Source organism: Oncorhynchus gorbuscha, linkage group LG11 (assembly GCF_021184085.1).
Source record: "Oncorhynchus gorbuscha isolate QuinsamMale2020 ecotype Even-year linkage group LG11, OgorEven_v1.0, whole genome shotgun sequence".
In the NCBI taxonomy this organism is placed as follows: domain Eukaryota; kingdom Metazoa; phylum Chordata; class Actinopteri; order Salmoniformes; family Salmonidae; genus Oncorhynchus; species Oncorhynchus gorbuscha.
In genome coordinates, this window is record NC_060183.1 from 74,586,097 (window position 1) to 74,604,079 (window position 17,983).

General features: G+C 44.5%; 1 protein-coding gene across 2 annotated transcripts in view; it reads right to left on the minus strand.

Annotated features, from left to right (window-relative positions):
- Positions 1-17,983, minus strand: part of LOC123989445 (nuclear receptor subfamily 6 group A member 1-A-like) — a 211,906-nt gene that overhangs the window by 76,720 nt on the left and 117,203 nt on the right. The window contains exon 3 of one of the 2 annotated variants that reach the window (XM_046290460.1): positions 3,821-3,844. The exons of the other annotated variant lie outside the window; for it this stretch is intronic. Within the exon in view, the coding sequence (XP_046146416.1) occupies positions 3,821-3,844 (24 nt within the window). The remainder of the gene's footprint in view (positions 1-3,820; positions 3,845-17,983) is intronic. 2 annotated transcript variants of the gene reach the window in all.

The following is a 17,983-nucleotide window of genomic DNA, read 5'->3' on the forward strand; positions in this document are numbered from 1 at the left end:
CTGTTTTCCTCCATTATTGTTCTTCTACCACTTCCCCTTCATCCCTCTTCCTCTCCTCTCCCCTCCCTTCATCTCTCCTCCTCCTCCTCTCCACCTCACCATCCCTCTTCCTTTCCTCTCCCTTAATCTCTCCACCTCACCATCCCTCTTCCTTTTCTCTCCCCTCCCTTCATCTCTCCTCCACCTCTCCACCTCACCATCCCTCTTCCTTTCCTCTCCTCTCCCTTCATCTCTCCCCCTCCTCCTCTCCACCTCACCATCCCTCTTCCTTTCCTCTCCCTTAATCTCTCCACCTCACCATCCCTCTTCCTTTCCTCTCCTCTCCCTTCATCTCTCCCCCTCCTCCTCTCCACCTCACCATCCCTCTTCCTTTCCTCTCCCTTAATCTCTCCACCTCACCATCCCTCTTCCTTTTCTCTCCCCTCCCTTCATCTCTCCTCCACCTCTCCACCTCACCATCCCTCTTCCTTTCCTCTCCTCTCCCTTCATCACTCCCCCTCCTCCTCTCCACCTCACCATCCCTCTTCCTTTCCTCTCCTCTCCCTTCATCTCTCCTCCTCCTCTCCACCTCACCATCCCTCTTCCTTTCCTCTCCTCTCCCTTCATCACTCCCCCTCCTCCTCTCCACCTCACCATCCCTCTTCCTTTCCTCTCCTCTCCCTTCATCTCTCCTCCTCCTCTCCACCTCACCATCCCTCTTCCTTTCCTCTCCTCTCCTTTTCTCCACCCCTTCTCCTCCTCTCCCTTTCTCCACCCCTTCTCCTCCTCTCCCTTTCTCCATCCTTCTCCTCCTCTCCCTTTCTCCATCCTTCTCCTCCTCTCCTCTCCCTCTCTCCATTCCTTCTCCCTTTCTCCAACCTTCTCCTCCTCCTCTCCCTTTATTCATCCCTTCTCCTCCTCCTCTCCCTTTCTCCATCCCTTCTCCTCTCCCTTTCTCCATCCATTTGGGGCGGCAGGGTAGCCTAGTGGTTAGAGTGTTGGACTAGTAACCGAAAGGTTGCAAGTTCAAATCCCCGAGCTGACAAGTTACAAATCTGTCGTTCTGCCCCTGAACAGGCAGTTAACCCACTGTTCCTAGGCCGTCATTGAAAATAAGAATTTGTTCTTAACTAACTTGCCTAGTAAATTAAAGGTAAAATAAAAAAATCCCTTCTCCTCTCCCTTTCTCCATCCCTTCTCCACCTCACCTTTCCTCTCCTCTCCCTTCATCTCTCCTCCTCCTCCACCTCACCATCCTTCTTCCTTTCCACCCCTTCTCCTCCTCTCCTCTCCCTTTCTCCTTCCTTCTCCTCCTCCTCTCCCTCTCTCCAACCTTCTCCTCCTCCTCCTCCTCCTCTCCCTTTATTCATCCCTTCTCCTCCTCCTGTCCCTTTCTCCATCCCTTCTCCTCTCCCTTTCTCCATCCCTTCTCCTCCTCCTCCCCTTTTCTCCACCTCACCATCCCTCTTCCTTTCCTCTCCTCTCCCTTCATCTCTCCTCCTCCTCCTCTCCACCTCACCATCCCTCTTCCTTTCCTCTCCTCTCCCTTCATCTCCCTCTTCCTCCTATCCGCTCCTCTCCCTTTCTCCACCCCTTTTCCCTTTCTCCAACCTTCTCCTCCTCCTCCTCCTCTCCCTTTATTCATCCCTTCTCCTCCTCCTCTCCCTTTCTCCATCCCTCCTCCTCCCTCCCCTCCTCCTCCTCCTCCCCTCTCCCTTTCTCCATCCCTTCTCCTCTCCCTTTCTCCATCCCTTCTCCTCCTCCTCCCCATTTCTCCATCCCTCCTCCTCCTCCTCCCCCTCTCCCTTTCTCCATCCCTTCTCCCCCTCCTCCCCTTTTCTCCATCCCTCCTCCTCCTCCTCCCCTCTCCCTTTCTCCATCCCTCCCCTCCCCTCTCCCTTTCTCCATCCCTTCTCCTCACCCCCCCTTCCCTTTCTCTATCCCTCCTCCTCCTTGCTCCAGAACTGTCACATAGCATTAGTGGGTCCGGCGCTCAGCCCCTGCTGAAATAACAGGCTAGATGGCTGTACAGACCCATTCTCCTGCTCCAGTTAGCTTAGGACAAAAAGCCCCCGTTCAGCAGGCTTGGGAGGATGCCTGCATTATTTTATTCATGCTGGGCGCTCCCTGCTTACACAACAGTCAGCGACAGCGGCCTACTAAACTCAAGTCTCCTCGCATAGGGTTAGTTAGCGATAGAGTTAGCGGTAACCCCCTGGTAACCCCCTGGGTTTCAGCAGTAAAACCTAGACGTATATGTATGCTTGTAGGATGTACTGTAGTCATGGCCTGTGATGCACACAAGCCACCAACAAACTGGCTGAGGAGAAGAACATCAGTACCTTTGTTCAGAACAAAGGACCTAAAGATGGGAAAAGAAGATACGCACACTTCTTATAAGAATCCAATATGACAATTTGATTCATCGAGCCAATTTAGCAAAGCACATTGCTAATTTAATGATATACTAACATTATTATATATATTTTTTAAATAATCATTGTATCTACTAGAAGTAGCTGTTCTTCTATTCAGGATTCTAAGAAAAGGTCGGGGAGTGCAATGTTCATCAAAGGTATAAGTAGTCGTATCCAGAGACAACACGTCACTAAAGTGCTCGTCACTTCAATTATTCATTTCTTAAGTCTTCTTCACCACCCCATGCTGAGTTCCTTTACTCATGGGGGGTGGGGGAGAGAGATAAAGAGAGAGGAGGTAGGGGAGTAGAGAGAGGTGGGGCAGAGAGAGTGTGTGAGAGAGTGAGGGGGAGTAGAGAGAGAGAGAGGGAGAGACAATTGAGAATTTTATTTTTTATTTAACCTTTATTGAACTAGGCTAGTCAGTTAAGATCAAATTCTTATTTACAATGACGGCCTACCCCAGCAAAACCCGGACGATACTGGGCCAATTGTGCGGATTCCCAATCACGGCCGGTTGTGATACAGCCTGGAATCGAACCAGGGTCTGTAGTGACGCCTCTAGCACTGAGATGCAGAAAGAGAGAAAGAAGTGAAAAAGAAACAGCCGGATCATGTGATACCTCATGGCCTGGGTTTTGAGTGACAAAAAGGAGAAAAATAAAGCAAATGTAATACAGACCCCAATTCAGTCATTCTGCAGAGTTCTCTCCCTTCTCTCCCCCACCTCATTCAAAACCATTAGCGCCGCAATTTGGCGTCCTGGTTTAAAGTCGCTGCTTGTCAGCGAGTGGGAAGCGGGAGGCATAATCTCCCCGGTCAAATTAATCCCGATGTCAAACGGCACTAACAGTCAAGAGGCCCCGTCCGCCTTCTGCTCCTCGCCGCAGCACAAGGCTTACGCTAATCTCAGCAAATTAACTAGCGCTCGCTAACCCGTTTAAAACGATCCCCCGCTCACTCGGTGACCTTGTATGCAATTGCACCTTTTTCTAATCGTTGGGCATTAAGAAGAAGAGTATGAGCCAGAATACATGGCGGTAATTCCACACACACTGTGGCTCAACAACTCTATCGGACAGGAAAGGAAGTAGTAGGCCTACTTCACATTAGCCCTCAAAATGTACCCTTTAATATGAGAGATCCTTATTTCCTCTGTGTGTGAGAGAGAGTGTGAATGTTTGTGTGTGTGTGTCCACGCAAACTGTCAAAGGGAGAATACGAATGGCTAATGTGGGGGACTTTGTGTGGTGTGACTGTATGCGTGTGTGTTTCTTCTCTGTGTGCTTGTGTGTGTGCGTGTGTACAAGAGACAAAGTACTACACAACGCTTATAAACCTCATCAACACTCCAAAGCTACATTACACATTAATATCAATTCATATAAAATTCTTGCATTCTTTTGAGCAAATGTTTGTCTTACCTAAGTGATGTTCATTGATTACATCTGCGAGAGAGACAGACACAGACAGAGTGCGAGAGAGAGAGAGTGAGAGAGAGAGAGAGAAAGCAGGTCAAAGCACAGATCACACAACTCCAAAGCCAAACAGTATGCAATAAGATTACTGTAGATCTCCTATCGTAAATCCATTTTGGATTTAGCAGTGCATCACTATTGTCATCATCATGTTTCACGGCTATTGAGGTCAAACGCCGTAGTAGTTCAGAGTCGACAGGCAAGGATCAACTTCATCAAGTCAGCGATGAGGTTGTTCATCAATTTGCTTGCTACAAACGTAGTTTAACATTGACTTATGAAAAATGAATTATGCAAATGTTTCCATAATGCCTCCCCAGGAATCACAGGCTGTCGAGTACTGATCAAATGAGCTTGTTTTGCAGTATGCAAAGGGATTTAGAGAGAGAACAGGCAAATAGGGGAGTAGGCTTCACAGTACAGCTAACAGAAATATAGTAATTCTACATTCAGCTACATTTCTGATCCTCAAAGCGTATCTGAAAAAAGACTCTCCAATGAACTTTTAGTGATTCTGTACATTATGATAGACTGTATTTCTAATTCAGAGTTCTTGAATGGCCTGAGGGGATATGCCCATTTTATAAAAAGCATTTCTATGTACCTCATCGGTAAGCAGTTACCCAGTGTGCCAACCCATGTCTGACAGGAGGATACCACTGCATATGTTCCGTGACCCCATGTGCCAACCTGGTTGGCTAACAGGAGGTTGAACGTGCCACGGGAGCCAGGGGAGCCAGATGGCATGGAGGTCTATATGGATTTGAGTCAAGCTGCCCCTTCCAGGGAATAGCCATTGATATTCAGATCCTCTCTGTTCATTTAGTCTCTACAGTTGTTACAACATATCTCTACCATATATGGCACAATGACTCTGTCATTGTGACTCAATGACTCAATTATTATATTTGTCCCTGCATATTGTATTCAATCCCATTAAATCGACAGTATCTAGTTACGTTTCAGATCCATCTTAAATCTAATGCAAGATCGTATGCTTTAAAAAAATAAAGGTATAAGGGATCTCAGGACGAGAGGTGTACTCGTCTCAGGACGAGAGGTGTACTCGTCTCAGGACGAGAGGTGTACTCGTCTCAGGACGAGAGGTGTACTCGTCTCAGGACGAGAGGTGTACTCGTCTCAGGACGAGAGGTGTACTCGTCTCAGGACGAGAGGTGTACTCGTCTCAGGACGAGAGGTGTACTCGTCTCAGGACGAGAGGTGTACTCGTCTCAGGACGAGAGGTGTAGGACGAGAGGTGTACTCGTCTCAGGACGAGAGGTGTACTCGTCTCAGGACGAGAGGTGTACTCGTCTCAGGACGAGAGGTGTACTCGTCTCAGGACGAGAGGTGTACTCGTCTCAGGACGAGAGGTGTACTCGTCTCAGGACGAGAGGTGTACTCGTCTCAGGACGAGAGGTGTACTCGTCTCAGGACGAGAGGTGTACTCGTCTCAGGACGAGAGGTGTACTCGTCTCAGGACGAGAGGTGTCTCAGGACGAGAGGTGTACTGTCTCAGGACGAGAGGTGTACTCGTCTCAGGACGAGAGGTGTACTCGTCTCAGGACGAGAGGTGTACTCGTCTCAGGACGAGAGGTGTAATCGTCTCAGGACGAGAGGTGTAATCGTCTCAGGACGAGAGGTGTAATCGTCTCAGGACGAGAGGTGTAATCATCTCAGTACGAGAGGTGTAATCATCTCAGTATGAGAGATGTAATGAATCAGGCACTCATTTTATAACCTCTCACTTATGATAAACACAATACATCCACTCACACGGATAAAAACAACAACCTAGTCGACTTGGTTATTGTGACTCAGTAAATTACTACAGTTAGAATTACAGTACAATGTTTATTAAATGGTAACATTTTGAAAATGAATGAAAAAAAAATAGTAAGACGTGCATTTCAGAGCAATCCCTGTGTAATATATAACAAATAAACATAATACTGATTCTTCCTTTCCCCGCTTAAGGTATTTTGCCGAAAGGTACTTTGCTCACTGTTTTTGAGCCTTTATCAACCTTGCTTTAAAAAAATATGTTTCTTACTTTAATATGATAATCTTCATGGCGTGATGCCGATCTCCACACAGAGAATAATTATTTATGTATTTATTGAAATTAAAATTTAATGGTTCACTGCTTTACACAGATAGAGCATGAGTGTCTTACAATGTTTTGGGGACTAAAGGGGGTTGAGACAATTATTCAAATATTTAACCTTAGCGGTCATAGATTATGCAAATGATGTCCCAAAAGGATTCTTTCCGCAGCTGAAAAATCTGTGCAGTTGCTCCGAGCCATGTAAAAAATCATCAGGACCGAGCCGGAGAAAAAAAGGCTCTAAGGAGGAGGAGGAGTCGAATAACCGGCAGCTATTTTCCTCTCAGATTGAGTGGAGAAGACAGAGAGACTTGGACATGAAGGAGGGAGGAAGACACCACTTATTGTGTCTATGGATTCCTCACCTCTACACAGGGCCACAGAAATCCCTCCATTGCAGACTCCACATGTGTATAAATAGACAAACACATACACTGACCACCAGTACAGTACTAAACGTACAGTAGTCTTGGCCTGCATGCTCACACACGCTGACCACCAGTACAGTACTAATGTACAGTAGTCTTGGCCTGCATGCTCACACACAATGACCACCAGTACAGTACTAATGTCCAGTAGTCTTGGCCTGCATGCTCACACACGCTGACCACCAGTACAGTACTAAACATACAGTAGTCTTGGCCTGCATGCTCACACACGCTGACCACCAGTACAGTACTAATGTACAGTAGTCTTGGCCTGCATGCTCACACACGCTGACCAACAGTACAGTACTAACGTACAGTAGTCTTGGCCTGCATGCTCACACACGCTGACCACCAGTACAGTACTAAACGTACAGTAGTCTTGGCCTGCATGCTCACACACGCTGACCACCAGTACAGTACTAATGTACAGTAGTCTTGGCCTGCATGCTCACACACGCTGACCACCAGTACAGTACTAATGTACAGTAGTCTTGGCCTGCATGCTCACACACGCTGACCACCAGTACAGTACTAATGTACAGTAGTCTTGGCCTGCATGCTCACACACGCTGACCACCAGTACAGTACTAAACGTACAGTAGTCTTGGCCTGCATGCTCACACACGCTGACCACCAGTACAGTACTAAACGTACAGTAGTCTTGGCCTGCATGCTCACACACGCTGACCACCAGTACAGTACTAAACATACAGTACTGTTGGCCTGCATGCTCACACACGCTGACCACCAGTACAGTACTAAACATACAGTAGTCTTGGCCTGCATGCTCACACACGCTGACCACCAGTACAGTACTAAACATACAGTAGTCTTGGCCTGCATGCTCACACACGCTGACCACCAGTACAGTACTAAACGTACAGTAGTCTTGGCCTGCATGCTCACACACGCTGACCACCAGTACAGTACTAAACATACAGTAGTGTTGGCCTGCATGCTCACACACGCACGAACGCATGCACTAATTACCCCCCCACACGCTATCAAACTGACATTCACAAACATTTGTTCATATACAGTTGAAGTCGTAAGTTTACATACACTTAGGTTGGAGCCATTGAAACTCATTTTTTAACCACTCCACAAATTTATTGTTAACAAACTATAGTTTTGGCAAGTCGGTTAGGACATCTGCTTTGTGCATGACAAGTAATTTTTCTAACAATTGTTTACAGACAGATTATTTCACTTATAATCCACTGTATCACAATTCCAGTGGGTCAGAAGTTTACATACACTTAGTTGACTGTGCCTTTAAACAGCTTGGAAAATTCCAGAAATTATGTCATGGCTTTAGAAGCTTCTGATAGGCTAATTGACATCATTTGAGTCAATTTGAGGTGTACCTGTGGATGTATTTCAAGGCCTACCTTCAAACTCAGTGCCTCTTTGCTTGACATCATGGGAAAATCAAAAGAAATCAGCAAAGACATCAGAAAATAAATTGTAGACCTCCACAAGTCTGGTTCATCTTTGGGAGCAATTTTCAAATGCTTGAAGGTACAATGTTCATCTGTACAAACAATAGTACGCAAGTTGAAACACTATGGGACCACACAGACAGCTGTCATACCGGCTCAGGAAGGGAACACGTTCTGTCTCCTAGAGATGAACGTACTTTGGTGCAAAGTGCAAATCAATCCCAGAACAGCAGCAAAGGACCTTGAATATGCTGGATGAAACAGGTACAAAATGATCTATATCCACAGTAAAACGAGTCCTATATCAACATAACCTGAAAGGCCGCTCAGCAAGGAAAAAGCCACTGCTCCAAAACCCCCATAAAAAAGCCACACTAGGGTTTGCAACTGCACATGGGGACAAAGATCATACTTTTTGGAGAAATGTCCTCTGGTCTGATGAAACAAAAGTAGAACTGTTTGGCCATAATGACCATCGTTATGTTTGGAGGAAAAAGGGTGATGCTTGCAAGCCGAAGAACACCATCCCAACCATGAAGCACGGGGGTGGCAGTATCATGTTGTGGGGGTGCTTTGCTGCAGGAGGAGCTGGTGCACTTCACAAAATAGATTGCACCATGAGGAAAGAAAATAATGTTGATATATTGAAGCAACATCTCAAGACATCAGTCAGGAAGTTGAAGCTTGGTCACAAAAGGGTCTTCCAAATGGACAATGACCCCAAGAATACTTCCAAAGTTGTGGCAAAATGGCTAAGGACAACAAAGTCAAGGTATTGGAGTGGCCATCACAAGGCCCTGACCTCAGTCCCATAGAAAATGTATGGGCAGAACTGAAAAAGAGTGTGCAAGCAAAGAGGCCTACCAACCTGACTCAGGTAAACCAGCTCTGTCAGGAGGAGTGGGCCAAAATTCACCCAACTTATTGTGGGAAGCTATTGGAAGGCTACCCGGAAAGTTTGACCCAAGTTAAACAATTGAAAGGCAATGCTACCAAATACTAATTGTGAGTGTATGTAAACTTCTGACCCACTTGAGATGTGATGAAAGAAATAAAAGCTGAAATAAATCATTCTCTCTTCTATTATTCTGACAGTCTGAACTAAAACTTATAGCCAGAACCTCCATCAGAAGCTAACCAGCTACTAGCTATTTAGTCATTATCAGCCACTGCTAGCGGCCTTTACCTTCCGCACAGACACCAGACGTTTTTTAGCCTGGTAAATACTTGCCAGCCTATCAGTATCGGACTGTTTTCTCCACTACAACGCCGGTTTCCTGCCGTAAGCCCTGGACCATTAGTCCTGATCATCACAGCTAGCGAGCTGCCACCGAGTGACCCAGCCCCGAAGCTAGCACTGAGCCAGGCCCACCTCCCGGCCTACTCAGTGATCACTCGACTACACAGCTGATACCTCCCAGACTCTACCCCAACATGGCTAGAATCTACTAGTCCACTGGATCCTTGCCATAAGCTCTGGACCTTTGCATCGGATCATCGCTGCTAGCTAGCTGCTACCGAGTGGCTAAAGTGTCTAACGCCTCTGCCCCGAAGCTAGTACCATTTAGTGTCAAGCCAGGAGCATCTCCCGGCTAGCAAACTAAATTACTACAACTACAATACCCCTTTCGCCATCTGGCCTGGACCCTTTGTCGACACGGCGCCCCGCCGTACCACCACGACTGGTCTGCCGACGGAACTCCATCCGCTGTGCCTTCAACCGGCCTTTGCCGGACGTCGGAGCAGATGCTTCTACTAACCCCGGCCTGCTAACTATAAACGCTATTTCTCCCGTGTGATATTAGCGTACTAACGACTACCCTGCGGCTTCCCTGTTCCATCTATTGCTGTTCACTGGACCTTATGATCACTGGGCTACATAGCTGATGCCTGCTGGACTGTTCATTATTCACGATACTCCATTTAGTTAATTTTTTTATTTATCTGTCGGCCCCAGCCTCGAACTCAGGCCCTGTGTGTAGTTAACCGACCATCCCTATCCCCTCATCACCATTTTACCTGTTGTTGTTATTTATTTGATTTATTTCATCTTTATTTAACCAGGTAGGCAAGTTGAGAACAAGTTCTCATTTACAATTGAGACCTGGCCAAAATAAAGCAAAGCAGTTCGACACATTCAACAACACAGAGTTACACGTGGAGTAAAACAAACATATAGTCAATAATACAGTAGAAAAATAAGTCTATATACAATGTGAGCAAATGAGGTGAGATAAGGGAGGTGAAGGTAAAAAAGGCCATGGTGGCGAAGTAAATACAATATAGCAAGTAAAACACTGGCATGGCAGATTTGCAGTGGAAGAATGTGCAAAGTAGAGATAGAAATAATGGGGTGCAAACGAGCAAAAGAAAGAAAGAAATACAGTAGGGGAAGAGGTAGTTGTTTGGGCTAAATTATAGATGGGCTATGTACAGGTGCAGTAATCTGTGAGCTGCTCTGACAGCCGGTGCTTAAAGCTAGTGAGGGAGATACGTGTTTCCAGTTTCAGAGATTTTTGTAGTTCGTTCCAGTCATTGGCAGCAGAGAACTGGAAGGAGAGGTGGCCAAAGGAAGAATTGGTTTTAGGGGAGACCAGAGAGATATACCTGCTGGAGCGTGTGCTACAGGTGGGAGATGCTATGGTGACCAGCGAGCTGAGATAAGGGGGGACTTTACCTAGCTTCCGGGTTGGAGCGAGCGGTCGCATCGGCACTTCGCTCCGCAGGTAGTATAACTTTTTCATTACATTTCATTATAGTACAACGGTTTGATTTGTCTAATCTTAGCAATTTCTTCTTAGCTAGCTACATAGCCGTCTTTGTATCAAAGATAATTGCATAATTATCGTATTTCGTCATCCTAACGTACTCTTCACTGCTATTTGCCCAGCAGCTAGCCAGCTAGCCAGCTAGCAAACGCCCACCGATTAGCAGCACTGTAGTAACTATTACACTCAGCTGAACGACTTGATTAGTGTAGTGTTAGCTAGCTACATAGCTGTCTTTGCTGTCTTCGTATCCAAGATAATTGTGTAGTTTAGAGTGATTATCTTAATTTACCGAGGTTAGCTAGCCAGCTATTTGTCGTCCTTAACGTAGGAGACTCTGCTAGCTAGCCAACAGCTAGCCGACAGCTAGCCGACAGCTAGCCGACAGCTAGCCGACAGCTAGCCAACAGCTAGCCAACAGCTAGCCAACAGCTAGCCAACGTCTACCGAATAGGACTCAACAACCCGGTCGCATTCACAGGTAGTATTACATTTTCATTTCATGTGGACACCTATAAGTACCTAGGTCTCTGGCTAGACTGCAAACTCTCCTTCCAGACCCATATCAAACATCTCCAATCGAAAATCAAATCAAGAGTCGGCTTTCTATTCCGCAACAAAGCCTCCTTCACTCACGCTGCCAAGCTTACCCTAGTAAAACTGACTATCCTACCGATCCTCGACTTCGGCGATGTCATCTACAAAATTGCTTCCAACACTCTACTCAGCAAATTGGATGCAGTTTATCACAGTGCCATCCGTTTTGTCACTAAAGCACCTTACACTACCCACCACTGTGACTTGTATGCTCTAGTCGGCTGGCCCTCGCTACATATTCGTCGCCAGATCCACTGGCTCCAGGTCATCTACAAGGCCATGCTAGGTAAAGCTCCGCCTTATCTCAGTTCACTGGTCACGATGGCAACACCCATCCGTAGCACGCGCTCCAGCAAGTGTATCTCACTGATCATCCCTAAAGCCAACACCTCATTCGGCCTCCTTTCGTTCCAGTACTCTGCTGCCTGTGACCAGAACGAATTGCAAAAATCGCTGGAGACTTATCTCCCTCACCAACTTCAAACATCAGCTGTCTGAGCAGCTAACCGATCGCTGCAGCTGTACATAATCTATTGGTAAATAGCCCACCCATTTTCACCTACCTCATCCCCACAGTTTTTATTTATTTACTTTTCTGCTCTTTTGCACACCAATATCTCTACCTGTACATGATCATCTGATCATTTATCACTCCAGTGTTAATCTGCAATATTGTAATTATTCCCCTACCTCCTCATGCCTTTTGCACACATTGTATATAGACTCCCCTTTTTTCTACTGTGTTATTGACTTGTTAATTGTTTACTCCATGTGTAACTGTGTTTTCTGTTCACACTGCTATGCTTTATCTTGGCCAGGTCGCAGTTGCAAATGAGAACTTGTTCTCAACTAGCCTACCTGGTTAAATAAAGGTGAAATAAATAAATAAAATAAGAAATGAGAATTGGTCGTCTAGAACGTCCGGAACAGAGAGTAAAAGGAGGTTTCTGGGGGCGATAAAATAGCTTCAAGGTATAATGTACAGACAAAGGTATGGTAGGATGTGAATACAATGGAGGTAAAGCTAGACATTGAGTGATGAGAGAGATAGTGTCTCTAGAAACATCATTGAAACCAGGTGATGTCATCACATGTGTGGGTGGTGGAACTGAAAGGTTGGATAAGGTATAATGAGCAGGGCTAGAGGCTCTACAGTGAAATAAGCCAATAAACACTAACCAGAACAGCAATGGACAAGGCATATTGACATTGAGGAGAGGCATGCTTAGCCGAGTGATCATAAGGGTCCAGTGAGTAGTGAGGTTGGTTGGGGTCACGGCGATTCAGACAGCTAGCCGGGCCATCGGTAGCAAGCTGGCAGAGGATGGAGTTCTGTTTTTAGCCACCTCATGTGTTTCCGTTGGTAGATTATTGGGGTTCCGTGTGGTAGAGGGGACCAATCCAATTGGCAAAATAGATATAGTTATAGGGACCCAAGAAAATTGTCTGATAGACCTATTCAGATAGCAGCCGATAAGACAGCTGACGATTTGCGGGCCGCTGAAGGGCGTTCAGGTAACGTCGCAACGGAGGGGCCAGTTGCATAACTCCCTCGGGCAGATAACGTCGGTAGACCCGTCGTGAAGGACCGGTGGGGCTCCGCATCGGCAGTAAAACAGGTCCGGATAGGTGATTGTAGCCCAGGAGTGGCTGATGGAACTCTACAGCTGGCTAGCTCAGGAATAATTTATGTTTGCTCCGGGACCGACGTAAGCCAATAGTCACTCGGATAGCAGCTAACTAGCTGATTTATCTTAGCTTGTTGTTGTCTTAGCTAGCTCTCCCAATCAACATCTGTGATTGCTTTACGCCTCACTTTATGTCTCTCTCAAATGTCAATATGCCTTGTATACTGTTGTTTAAGATAGTTATTATTGTTTTAGTCTACTGCAGAGACCCTAGTCCCACTCAACATGCCTCAGATACCTCCTTTATCCCACCTCCCACACATGCGGTGACCTCACCAAGCATAACTAGCTCATCCAGAGATGCACTCAGTGCATTGGTTTACCTCCACTGTACCCACACCCCACCATACCAGTCTGTACATTATGCCGTGAATCTAATCTACCACGCCCAGGAATCTGCTCCTTTTATTATCTGTCCCCAACGCACGAGACAACCAGTTTTGATAGCCTTTAGCCGTACCCTCATCCTACTCCTCCTCTGGTGATGTGGAGGTTAATCCAGGCCCTGCTTGTCCCCAGGTACTCTCATTTGTTGACTTCTGTAACCATAAAAGCCTTGGTTTCATGCATGCTAACATCAGAATACTTATGCATCCAATACTTATGTCATGCAATAAAATGCAAATGAATTACTTAAAAATCATACAATGTGATTTTCTGGATTTTTGTTTCAGATTCCGTCTCTCACAGTTGAAGTGTACCTATGATAAAACTTACAGACCTCTACATAATTTCTAAGTAGGGAAACCTGCAAAATCGGCAGTGTATCAAATACTTGTTCTCCCCACTGTACATGGAGGAGACTTAACCAAGCTAGTCGTCTTGACTACTTTCTTGTCTCTTCCTCTCTTGCATCAAAGGTCAAAAAAGTTTTAATAGGAGACAGAATGTGATCGGATCATCATCTAATTGGCATTCACATAACTCTTATAGATTTTCCACGTGGACGGGGATATTGGCAATTTAATCAACTGAATTTTTCCAGTATAATATAGGTTCAGCAAATCCCCTTATTGTTTGGGATACCTTTAAATGTACCTTCAGGGGTCATTCAATTCAACATTCATCAATAATAAAAAAAGCAGTTTCTGTCTAAATAAAAAAGACTAACAAGGGAAATCCATGAACTAATAGTACAGGTAAATAGTGTGCTCCTGTACTCTCTGTTCACCCACGACTGCGTGGCCAAGCACAACTCCAACACCATTATTATGTTTGCTGACAACAATGAGACAGCCCATAGGGAGGTCAGAGACATGGCAGTGTGGTGCCAGGACAACAACATACCACAAATGTGAGCAAGGTACAGGAGCCGATCGTGGACTAGGCCCCAATTAACACCGATGGGGCTAAAGTGGAGCGGTTATCGAGTTTAAAGTTCCTTGGTGTACACATCACCAATGAACTAACATGGTCCAAACACACCAAGACAGTTGTGAAGATGGCACCTCGACACCTTTTCCCCCCAGGAGACTGAAAAGATTTGGCATGGGTCCCAGATCCTCAAAAGGTATACAGCTGTACCATCGAGAGCATCCTGACCGGTTGCATCACCGCCTGGTAAGGCAACTGACCGTAAGGCATTACAGATGTTTGGCCCAGTACATTGCTGGGGCCATGCTTCCTGACATCCAGGACCTAAATACTAGGCACTGTCAGAGGAATGCCCCAAAAATTCTCAGACTCCAGTTACCCAAGTCATAGACTGTTCTCTCTGCTACTGCACGGTAAGTGGTAACAGAGCACCAAGTCTAGGACCAAAAGGCTCCTTAACAGCTTCTACCCCCAAGCCATAAGACTGTTTAACAATTAATCAAATGGCCACCTGGACTATTTACATTGACACCCCTTGTGTTTTTACACTGCTGCTACTCACTGTTTATTATCTATGCATAGTCACTTTACAAATTATCTCGACTAACCTCCACCCCTCACATTGACTCGGTACTGGAACCCTCTGTATATACCCTTATATTGATATGTACTTTACATTTTTTTTATTAGATTCTTTTTTTAACTTTAGTTTATTCAGTAAATATTTTCTTAACTCTATTTCTTCATCTGCGTTGTTGGTTAAGGGCTTGTAAGTAAGCATTTCACAGTAAGGTCTACACCAATTCAATATTCATCAATAATAAAAAAGCGGTTTCTGTCTAAAGAGACAAGAATAACAAGGGAATTACATGAACTAATAGATAGCAATAAAAATGATACTACAGAGATACAAAATAAGTTAGAGAAAAACAAAAATAACTTAAGGAACTTATTCAAGAAAGATCTAATGTAATCTATTACAAAAATAAAGAAAACTAGATGGAATATGGAGAAAAATGCACAAAACTCTTCCTGAATCTCCAATACAGAAATGCTAACAAAAATAATTTGCAGAAACTCGTTACTGAAGATTGAGTCATCTATGATTCTCCGAATGATATTTTAAAAGAGGAAGCTAATTATTTTAGGCAGATGTTCTCTTTTCCGTCTCATCCTCTCAAACTGAATGAAGATTACGGTAAGGAATTCTTTCCAAATATTATAAAACATGGAAAATTAACAAATGTACCAAAAGATCAGTATGAAGGCCAAATGACAGAGGAATAACTTTGAGGCTATTAAATCCTTTCAGTCTGGAAAAACCCTAGGGCTTGATGGCATACCAGTAGAGGTTTATCAAGTATTTTTTGATATACTAAAAGCTCCATTGTTAGATTGTTTTAACTACTGATATAGAAATGGTAGTCTGTCAGGTACTCAGCAGGAAGGTCTGATATCTCAATTATTAAAACAAGACCCAGATGGCAAAATATAAAGCGCTGGTCTATCTAAAAAACTGGAGGCCCCATACACTTCAATGTTGTGATGCAAAAATACTAACAAAATGCATAGCACTCAGAATTAAAAGGGTTTTATCAGGTATTGTTCATCCTGATCAGACAGGTTTTTTACATTTTTTACATGGATTAGAAATAATAGAACATCATGAAACATAAGAAGCCAGGAATGGTATTTATAGCAGATTTTGAAAATGTATTTGATAAAGACTGGATTTTATTTATAAATGCCTGGATTTTTTCAATTTCAGTAATTGTCTTATGAAATTAGTAAAAATGTAAAATAGTAAATAACAGCTACTTCTCGGAGAGTTTTGAATTGTCAAGCGGCGTTAAACAAGGGTGTCCGCTGTCACCATATCTATTTCTTATGGCCATCAAAATGCTAGCTATTAAACCCAGATCCAACAAACAGAGGATTAGAAATCCAAGGCTTAAAAACAAAAGTGTCCATGTATGCCGATGACTCAAGTTTAATGTTAAGTACGCAAGCTAGATCCCAGCAATGTCTTATTAAAGATCTAGATAACTTTTCTGTATTCTCTGGACTAAAACCTAATTATGATAAGAGTACAATATTACGTTTTGGATCCTTAAAAAATACAACTTTTACATTACCTTGCAGCTTACCTATAAAATGGGCTGATGGTGAAGTAGACATACTCGGGGGGGGGGCTGTGGGAGGCATCTCAAATGGTTGAGGGACAGATCTTGGGGATCTTGGAGGGTTCGGCCTTCACAAGATTGTGATCATGAGAAGGAAACTGACATATTTTATATTACTATCATGCACACACCCCCTCACACATAAGGATGGCTCTGTTGCAGAAAGACAGATACATGTTTGATAGTGTCTTGATGCTGTATTGTTTGTCCTTCATGTTCTAATAATTTAATATTACTCCTTCCTTGTGTTTTTTGTAATAAATAATTTAAAAAATATATTTAAAAAACAGATCACTGACCATTTCCAATCCCACCGTACCTTCACCACTGTGCAATGCGGAGCTGGTCGCAGGTGCACCTCAGCCACGCTCAAGGTACTAAAGGGTATCATGAAAATTAAAGAAAGCCGCACACTCTAGGAGCTCAGATGCAAAAAATGTATTCCCAACATTTCGACAGTGAAGCTGTCTTCATCAGGGTATAATCACAAAGACTGCGGGATGACTCGTTTATGTAGTGTCAAAAGACACAGGTGTCTGTAATCATGGCCAAGAGTGGCCTAATATCATTGGTTAATTATCAAATATTAAAATGGCATACAAAGAACAGCATACAAACAACAAATGGATAGCATACCATCATAAATTAATTTGACTACAAAAGCTTGCAAACAATTACAATGGCAAAGTCACAATAATCACAAGAATGGCTTCAGATCAAAGTCTATGTTGAGACCGAACGTAGACTTCGGTCTCTTCGGTCTAAACGATATCATAACCTCCATCGATAAAAGACAGTACTGTGCAGCATTCTTCATCGACCTGGCCAAGGCTTTCGACTCTGTCAATCACTGTATTCTTATCAGCTGACTCAACAGCCTTGGTTTCTCTAATGACTGCCTCCCCTGGTTCACCAACTACTTCTCAGACAGAGTTCAGTGTGCCAAATAGTAGGGCCTGTTGTCCGGACCTCTGGCAGTCCCTATGGGGGTAACACAGGGTTCAATTCTCAGGCTGACTCTCTTCTCTGTATATATCAACGATGTCGCTCTTGCTGCAGGTGACTCCCTGATCCACCTCTACACAAATGACACCATTCTGTATTCATCTTGCCCTTCTTTGGACACTGTGTTAACAAACCTCCAAACAAGCTTCAATGCCATACAACACTCCTTCCGCGGCATCCAAACTTTCTTAAACGCTAGTGAAAACCAAATTCATGCTTTTCAACCATTCGCTGCCCACACCTGCCCGTCCGACAAGCATCACTACTCTGGACGATTCTGACTTAGAATATGTGGCCAACTACAAAAACCTTTCAGACTCATATTAAACATCTCCAATCCAAAATTAAATCTAGAATCGGCTTCCTATTCCGCAACAAAGCCTCCTTCACTTACGCCGCCAAACATACCCTCGTAAAACTGACTATCCTACCAATCCTCGACTTCGGAGATGTCATTTACAACATAGCTTCCAATACTCTACTCAGCAAACTGGATGCAGTCTATCACAGCGCCATCCGTTTTGTCACCAAAGCCCCTTATACCACCCACCACTGCGACCTGTATGCTCTAGTCGGC